The sequence below is a fragment of the Marmota flaviventris genome, chromosome 13, assembly GCF_047511675.1.
Source record: "Marmota flaviventris isolate mMarFla1 chromosome 13, mMarFla1.hap1, whole genome shotgun sequence".
NCBI lineage: Eukaryota > Metazoa > Chordata > Mammalia > Rodentia > Sciuridae > Marmota > Marmota flaviventris.
Window position 1 is genome coordinate 38,491,104 of NC_092510.1, and position 9,626 is coordinate 38,500,729.

At 37.5% G+C, this 9,626-nt stretch overlaps 1 protein-coding gene across 3 annotated transcripts in view; it reads left to right on the plus strand.

The window, feature by feature from the left end:
- The window catches only part of Vldlr (very low density lipoprotein receptor), a 37,521-nt gene extending 28,808 nt beyond the window's left edge, over positions 1–8,713 (plus strand). For 2 of the 3 annotated variants that reach the window (XM_071600602.1, XM_027954770.2), the window contains 5 exons: positions 179–325; positions 1,176–1,259; positions 1,638–1,718; positions 2,550–2,719; positions 3,923–8,713. In XM_071600602.1, the coding sequence (XP_071456703.1) occupies positions 179–325; positions 1,176–1,259; positions 1,638–1,718; positions 2,550–2,719; positions 3,923–3,958 (518 nt within the window). In that variant the 3' untranslated portion in view covers positions 3,959–8,713. The remainder of the gene's footprint in view (positions 1–178; positions 326–1,175; positions 1,260–1,637; positions 1,719–2,549; positions 2,720–3,922) is intronic. The other variant, XM_071600603.1, reaches the window with a different exon arrangement.
- The last annotated feature ends 913 nt before the right edge of the window (positions 8,714–9,626 follow it).

The window sequence follows — 9,626 nt, forward strand, 5'->3', positions numbered from 1 at the left end:
TAAGTCATATTCTGCACTCAAGGAACCTCTTAGAATCTGGTGTCCTTAGAGCATGCTGCCTGTGCCCTGATACTATTCATTTACTGGTCTTGAAGCTTTGACAGAGTAAGCAAGTTTAAGCTCCATGGAGAAAGAAAGCACTTGAATTCCTATTCTAAAGGATTTTATTTTCGACTAGGTAAAAATTGGTGTGAAGAAGATATGGAGAATGGAGGCTGTGAATACCTATGCCTGCCAGCACCACAGATTAATGATCACTCTCCAAAGTATACCTGTTCCTGTCCCAATGGCTACAATCTAGAGGAAAATGGACGAGAGTGCCAAAGTAAGGCTTTTTGCATTTTGACCACAAGCAGTACATACAAAAGGAATAAGACACTATCTATAAAAACTGGCCTGGATTTTAAGAATTCTGTTTTACCTAACCCTTGAAATAGATCAGGCATGTGCTACTGTTGCATGCCACATGTTCACCTCAGAACTTCAGAACTGACCTGTAACCTATTTAAACATTAGATAAATTTATAGGTGACAAGGTGTCAATGTATCTCATACCAATTTGTGCCAGTTAACACTATACCAGTACTGAGCTAGTCAACTGGAAGGTAATTAAAGTCTTAATGTTTTCCTCCACAGAAGGCACACTGCAATTATTCTTAAGTAAGTCCATGGTTACAGGAAACCTGTAGCCTCAGTGGGTGACACTGGTTTAAACTCATACTGAACTTGCATGTTAATCCTCTGTTCTTGGTTTTTGATTAAGTAACAAATTAAACTTGCTTGTTGTGAGCAAGGAATATGACGAGGCTTTTATTAGCTTAATTCTGGGTCATGACAGACTTTATTGAGAAAATAGCTGCAGGACCATCTGGTAGGCCTAGTACATCAGAGCATCTTGAGAACACATCTTGCAACTTCCAGGAGCCTGGGTATTACTGACGGGGGTTAAGTGTGGCTGTGCATCTTTTTGAATTGTCGTATTCCATATGCAAACTGTTCTACCCAAAGCTTCATGTACTTCTGTTTTTGCATGAAGGCTACTATTTCTCTCAAGTTGGACACATACATCTATTTCACTTGATGTTACAATAACCTCTTGCATGGCTTGTCTACAGTAAACTGCTAGCCATTTGGGAACCTGGGCATTACCCAGGTTCTTGGTTTTTGTAATCCAGGTACTCCAACTACTGTGGCTTACAGTGAGACAAAAGATGCCAACACAACAGAAATTCCACCAACGAGTGGACTAGTTCCTGGAGGTATTGGGTTCAGTACTACAAACTGTTAATCTCCACTAACAGCCACACTCTTTATATCCATAGTGTACATAATTAATGCAGCCTTTAACTACTAGTTCTGCCCCTGATTGGTAACCTATATTTAAACTCTAAAGACTTAGAACCTGCATATCCTAGATCTGCCTGACTTAGTAATGCTTCTATTATAGAATTATGAGTGAAATGGCTCCTCCAGCCTGTGACTGAAATACTCCTAGGCCAGAGTTGTTCCTGGTATTCCATTATTTTAGTTACTAAACATTGATTTTGGTTGCAAAGGTATGAGGCTTCTACCTGATGGGTAAATTTCCAAGTCTGAAATCAGACTCTTGTAAACTGATTGATTTTATTCTCCTATAGGGATCAATGTGACCACAGCAGTATCAGAGGTCAGTGTTCCCCCAAAAGGAACATCTGCTGCCTGGGCCATCCTTCCTCTCTGTAAGTAGATTCCCTTCACTTGGAGATCTGATGAACATCTTAGACACCTGATGAACAACAGTGCTCATTTATTTAGAGCCTCCTTCCCATGGCCTCTTAGGTTGCCATAGAATTTGTGACACTGATTTATTCTTACTCTCTTTCCCCACCTGGTACACACAGAGTCCATATTTTCTATACATTGGTTTCCTTAGTACAGTAACAGGAAATGCTGATGTTCAATAATTTCATGAAAGGTGTTTATTGATTTCTACTTTAGAGTTTCTACTTTAGCCTGTTATCCTCATTCACAATAAGTCCCTTTAATAAGAGTTCTGTTCTATTCTCCTTTGAAATATGCATAATGCTTTATGCAGATGAGATGCACAAATGCTTAAATTCTTTCTTCAGGAGAAACCCAGAGAATCCTTAACTACTTTTAGTTTATATTCTGTAAGTCCTATGAAGCTGTTATAAGACATATGAATTCTAAGGCACTTTGCATAAATGGCCTCTTTGTCTTAGATTATTGGATTTCAACATTGCCTAACACACCAGAACCCCTGAATAGCTCTCCAGAAGCCTCTGCAATTTTAATTTAGTCTTCCTGGGAGTGGGGCCCAGGACTCTAGACTTGCAAGGATGGTTGTGACTAGCTTAGTGTTTAGAATACTACAACCCACTAAGGTGATCTTATTTCAAACCCCTGGCTCATATATATTCCAATTTCTAGTTGTCCCAGTTCCCTAAAACATGAAACTTATTAAAGTTGGTTATCATGGATCCCTGAATATTGCCTTTCCTATGTGTTCTGAAACTAAACCTCATTTAGTCACCCTCTAACTTTTTCAGTGCTATTGGTGATGGCGGCAGTAGGTGGCTACTTGATGTGGAGGAATTGGCAACACAAGAACATGAAAAGCATGAACTTTGATAACCCTGTGTACTTGAAGACCACTGAAGAGGACCTCTCAATAGACATTGGTAGACACAGTGCTTCTGTTGGACACACGTACCCAGCAGTAAGTCAGCTTTGTGTCTTTCTATACCATAGCTTAAAGTGAGACTTTTTTGAAAAGGAGACCAAAACTTGAGCTCAAGCTATCTAGGCTAAGAAGGGCCTTAGGATCATGGAACCACCAAAAATTTCATCCACTACCAGCTATCAGACAGACTAGCTTGTAAGTTAATAAGTTAATAAGCATCTCACCCATGCAGGATAGCAAGCAGGTCAACCCAAGGTCATCACTATAATATTTGAGATATTTTTAGTTACAGAAATGACATGTAAATATTAGTACAAACCAAGTAGCTCCTTGCCTACTGGACACCTAAAAGCAAATTAGTAACTCATGCATAGGGATTACCTATAAGGAAAATGACTTGAAGTCAGGGTATTGGGTAAGATTCACTTAGCCAAAATACTACTAGATAGTTTACTTATAAAGTACCCCATTCCACCAAGTATAGCTAGTTTTTCCTTCAGCAGTAGAGTCACTCACTTGTTCTTCAGGTGGAACCCATATCATTATGGGAACTTAGGGAACAGGATAAACAAAACATGTGCTGAGTACTCCCCTCCAAGCTTTCTGGTGAAACAGGTAATGGTCAATTCAGGGCATACATGTGTCTTCTCACACTATTTTCCAAGCATTATTATGACCATTATGTAGAAAAGCCAGAATAAATAATGCTATTTTCACTGTCTACCAAGTATGTATAAGTTGAGTATTCCTTATGCAAAATACTTCAAATCAGAACTGATTTGAATGTTGAGTTTTTTCAGAAATTGGAATATCTTCATATTCATAATGAGATTATGTTGGGGATAGACCCATGTCTGAACTCAAAATCCATTTATATCCCATGTATACCCTATACACATAGCCTGAAAGTAATTTTGTGCAATATTCTTAGCGTGTGTTCATTTTGACTGCAATCCTCTCATGCGAGGTCAGGTGTGGAATTTTCCATTTGCAGTGTTATGTCAGTGCTCACAAAATTCCAGATTTTAGAGCAATTTGAATTTCAAATTTTCAGATTAGGAGTTTAATTCAAGTTAAATGCATGAGTGCTACAACTTAATCATGTTTTGTACCTGGCTTTCCTACTAAGAACTTTGGTCTCTGACCAGCCCAAAAACAAAGAAAGCCCGTTTTAGAGACTAGAGTTACAACCAGTGAGTAATCACCAAGTTCATTCTAAACATTTTTATTTTTCCACAGATATCAGTTGTAAGCACAGATGATGATCTAGCTTGACTTCTGAGACCAGTCTCAACCTCTAAGGTATAAACCAATAATGCCCCACTTCGGAATGGTAACCAAGCCAGCAGCTGAAGTCTCTCTTCCTCCTGTCTGGAAGATTATCAAGATCTCTTTGCGTGGATCAAGCTTGTGTACTTGACCATTTTTATATGACTTTTGTAAATATTCTTGTCCACATTCTACTTCAGCTTTGGATGTGGTTACCAAGTATCTGTAACCCTTGAATTTCTAGATAGTATTGCCACCTCTGGCCAAATATGCACTTTCCCTAGAAAGCCATATTCCAGCGATGAAACTTGTGCTATAGTGTATACCACCTGTACATACATTGTATAGGCCACCTGTAAATATCCCAGAGAACAATCACTATTCTTAAGCACTTTGAAAATATTTCTATGTAAATTATTGTAAACTTTTTCAATGGTTGGGACAATGGCAATAGGATAAAACGGGTTACTAAGATGAAATTGCCAAAAAATTTGTAAACTAATTTTGTACGTATGAATGAAATCTTTGACCTCAATGGAGGTTTGCAAAGACTGAGTGTTCAAACTACTGTACATTTTTTTTCAAGTGCTAAAAAATTAAACCAAGCAGCTTAACCATGGTTTGTGCCTATTCCTCTCAGATGAACTGCTTGATGTAAACAGCCTGAGTAGTGTCAAGTGTTCTAACTGAATCTAGGAGCCACAGTTCTCTATCATGTGTAACTAAGCCTGTAATTGAGCTACTTTATCTTACAACCAAGTACTAACTAAAGAATACAGTACCATTTGATGTATTATCCCCAAATATTTCTTATTTTGTAAAAATAACTTTATTCTTGTTTACAAAAGAGTTCCTTTTTTCATTAATCTGTCTCCTTATCTACAAACATGAGCTAAGATTTCTATGAATTCTTTTACTTCATACTTAAGTCTCTGTTTTCCGTGTTCTGTCGTTATCTATGGGTCAAGGACAAGTGCCTTCTAAGGCATAGGGGGGACCTCTCTTATAAAAAGCCTGTTATCATCCCATGAAGATGGCTGAGGGGTATAATAAATAAGCAGTGCCACTCTTGAACAATCTAAGATGGTGTTTCTCAGTGTGAGTCTAGGAACAGCAGCATCAGCATCATTTGAAAACAGTAGAAATGCAGATCCTTAGACCCAAACCCAGATCTACTGAAGCAGAAACTCTAGGGGTGGGTTCCAGGAACCTGGAACAAACTCTTGTGCTGATGCTCATGTAAACTGAAGTTGAAAACCTCTGTTCTAATGTGTTTTTTTTGTGGGGGAATATAATTAAAGCGTCTTCAAAATTGTCAGCCTACCTGGCATAGGACAGATTTCATCTATGGGCACCTTCCAGAACTTTTAGTATGAAGACCAGAAAAAGAGTTTGGAAAGAAGAAAAAGGACCAAGGGGAGCTTAGTGAATCTTCCATCAGGTTGGTCATCGCATCCTTCCCCTGAAGTCTCAAGATGCCTGGAAGCAAAGAGATATGTAAGGCATGAAGCACTGAGAGGCTGCTCTACGTCCAACAAGAGTGGGGAGTCGACAGTGGAAGGTGCAGCAATCCCTCTGGGACTAAGTGACCAACACAGTAGCAAGAGGATGAATAGAAGATGTTTTGAGAGACTAAATGGATTGGTGAGGGTCTCATATTTCACTTATATATGGAATATAAGGCAGTTACCATTTTTGGTTTTGGCTTAGGAAAGGAGATCAATAATGCTAGAGGAAGGGGAAGTGGATTCGTCATTTCGTGGATGCTCCCTTGTGATTCTGTTCAAATGGACAGAAAGAGAAAGGACAGATTTGGGGCCTTTGTTTAGTGGGAGGTGTGGAAGTCAAGCATGTAAAAGGCAAAGGCTATCATAGTCATGGTAGGACTGTCTGCTATCAACTTCAGAAGGTACAGTGAGCACACAGAATGTGGTCTGGTGATAGAGAACGGTGTACTGCCTATTTGGTAAGTAGGTCAGCATTCATCCTATCTAAACTCTGAAGGCCATTTCTTTGGTGTTTGATCCCACTGTGATCCAAATCCACTGATTAATTTTTTAATTGGCATACTACCAGGTTTGCTTTTAGAAGCTTAAAGATACCTGTGTTTTCTTTCCTCTTTTATGAGGTGACACAATAGTAATCAACTACAAGACCCAAAGTCATAGTTTTTGCAAATAAAATATTATTCAATATCACCTTCTGTAGAATTCCAATCTCCAGTGTCATCTTTCAGGTTCTGGGTACCAATTTCCAACCCAGAAAGAGTCTAAGGTTGTCTCTCTCTCTCTCTCTCTCTCTCTCTCTCTCTCTCTCTCTCTCTTTAACCTTATTCTCAATAAAAATCCAAGATACATCTCATTGTACCTAACTTAAGAAATTATGAGAGGTGCAAACTCTTTTGAAAACAACAAACTAACCAAATCTATTGAGATAAAAGTAATTATATGGCCAGACTGCTAATCAATTGAGCACGTAATAATAGTTCATGAGGGACTAGTGCCAAAGATGATCTTAAGGAATTCTATTGAGACGTGTTGGCGTAAGTTTGTTGTGTCTCTAGAGTTTAATGCAGGAGAAGAAAATTAAATAAGAGGAATGATACTGAAGCTTATTAAACACTAGGGAGAATATGTGGTGTTAAACGAGCTTGTTTCATGAAGTGACTGAAAGTGACTTTAGGAATTGGTACCAAGGAATGATTTATCAACAGATTTGTGGCCCCTAGTAAAGAAATCCAGCCAAGTCTCTGAATCCAAATTTGTAAGTGGCCTTTGCAAGCAATCAACTATTTGGCAAGAAGTAGTCCTAGTTGATCACTGGTCCATTAAAACATTCTCATAACTATTTGAAAGCCTTGTTATTATTTCTAAGCCTTTGGTTCTTTATTTTTATTCTAATTGTTATATATGACAGCAGAATGAATTACAATTCATATTACATAATAGAGCACAATTTTTCATATCTCCAGTTGTATAAAAAGTATATTCACACCATTCATGTCTTCATACATATACTTAGGGTAATGATATCCATTCCATTCAACCATCTTTTCTACCCCCAAGCCTCCTCCCTTCCCCTCCCATTCCTTTGCCCTATCTAGAATTTGTCTAATCCTCCCATGATCCCCCTTCCAACCCCACTATGAATCAGCCTCCTTATATCAGAGAAAACATTTGGCATTTGCTTTTTTGGAATTGGCTAACTTCACTTAGCATTATATTCTCGAGCTTCATCCATTTACCTGCAAATGCCATGATTTTATTCTCTCTTAATGCTGAGTAATATTCCAATGTGTAAATATACCACATTTTCTTTATCCATTCATCTACTGAAGGACTTCTAGGTTGGTTCCACAGTTTAGCTATTGTGAATTGTGCTGCTATAAACATTGATATGTCTATGTCCCTGTAATATGCTGTTTTTAAGTCCTTTGGGTATACACCAAGGAGAAGGATAGCTAGGTCAAATGGTGGTTCCATTCCCAATTTTCCAAGGAATCTCCATAATGCTTTTCATATTAGCTGCACTGATTTGCAGTCCCACCAGCAATGTATGAGTGTGCCTTTTCCCCCACATCCTCGCCAACACTTATTGTTGTTTGTATTCTTAATAGCTGCCATTCTGACTTGAGTGAGATGAAATCTTAGAGTAGTTTTGATTTGCATTTCTCTAATTGCTAGAGATGTTAAACATTTTTTTCATATATTTGTTGACTGATTGTATTTCACCTTCTGAGAAGTGTCTGTTCAGTTCCTTGGTCTATTTATTGATTGGGTTATTTGGTTTTTTGGTGTTTAGCTTCTTGAGTTCTTTATATACCCTAGAGATTAGTGCTCTGATGTATGAGGGGTAAAGATTCGCTCCCGGGATATAGGCTCTCTATTCACCTCATTGATTGTTTCTTTTGCTGAGAAGAAGCTTTTCAGTTTGAATCCATTCCATTTATTGATTCTTGATATTAATTCTAGTGCTATAGGAGTCTTATTAAGGAAGTTGGGACCTAATATGACACAATGGAGATTTGGGCCTACTTTTTCTTTTAATAGGCACAGTGTCTCTGGTTTAATTCTTAGGTCCTTGATCCACTTTGAGTTGAGTTTTGTGCATGGTGAGAGATAAGGGTTTAATTTCATTTTGTTGTATATGGATTTCCAGTTTCCCCAGCACCATTTGTTGAAGAGGCTATCTTTTCTCTAACGTATGTTTTTGGCACCTTTGTCTAATATAAGTTAACTGTAATTATGTGGGTTAGTCTCTGTGTCCTCTATTCTGTACCATTGGTCTAACAGTCTATTTTGTTACTATTGCTTTGTAGTATAGTTTAAGGTCTGGAAGAGTGATGTCACCTGCTTCACTCTTCTTGCTAAGGATTGTTTTAGCTATTCTGGGTCTCTTATTTTTCCAGATGAATTTCATGATTGCTTTTTCTATTTTTATGAGGAATGTCATTATGATTTTGCTTGGAATTGCATTAAATCTGTATAGTGCTATTGGTAGTATGGTCATTTTGACAACATTCATTCTGCCTATCCAAGAGCAAGGTAAATCTTTCCATCTTCTAAGGTCTTCTTTGATTTCATTTTTTAGCATTCTGTAGTTTTCATTATAGAGGTCTTTCACCTCATTCGTTGATTCCCAAGTTGTTTTTTTTTTTTTTTATTATTTTTGAGGCTATTGTAAATGGGGTAGTTTCCCTTTCAGAGGATTTATCACTGATATATAGAAATGCCTTTGATTTATGGGTATTGATTTTATATCCTGCTACTTTGCTGAATTCATTTACTAGTTCTCAAAGTTTGGGGGTGGAATTTTTTGGAGGGATAACAGGAATATATCTCAACCTCATAAAGGCTATCTATGCCAAGCCCCAGGCCAACATTGTTCTAAATGGAGAAAAAGTGAAAGCATTCCTTCTAAAAACTAGAACAAGACAGGGATGCATTCTTTCACCAATTTTACTTAACATAGTTCTTGAAACACTGGCCAGAGCAATTAGACAGCCTTTGGTTCTTGACGAACACAAGGCAAAATAATTGAGGCTTCAGAAACTTTGGCACTTGTTTGTTTCATTCATCTTTTGAAGTCAGCCTCTTCAAAAACAGAAGACGGGCTTGAGATAGCATGACTATAGGGCACTTAAAGAAGTAACTTTCCAGTTAAGAACACTGTAGAGATTCAAGAACAACCTAAAGTCTAGCTTTTAACTGTCTTCAACTCAAACCAAAAAATTCTTGCAGGGTTTCTCTTGTATCATGTGATTTCCTAGAATTCTTACCAAGTGAAGTCTTTCCTAATTAGTTTGTTATTTTAAACTAAATAAAAGATAGTCTACTTTCTTTTAATATCAAAAAAATATAGATCCTTTTACTAATTTAGGCTCAAGAATAAAGAGTATACTTTGCTTACCTTGATTTCTAAATTTGAGTCCTTCGGTTTTATGATCTTTTTGGGGGGGTAAATTGTGAATTATGCATTCATTTTGCAGCTATATTATGGACCTGACCTGTGGGAATTCTGCGATTCACAGAGGAAATTTTCAAAGGTATCTTGTTTAAAGATACAGGGAAATGAATTGGAAGACAAAACAATGATTTTATTGTTTGCTTAGTTGTTTTCTGTTTCTTTGGTCATTTGGTTTTTCCACTTATTTCTGTCAACCCATAGTGGACTT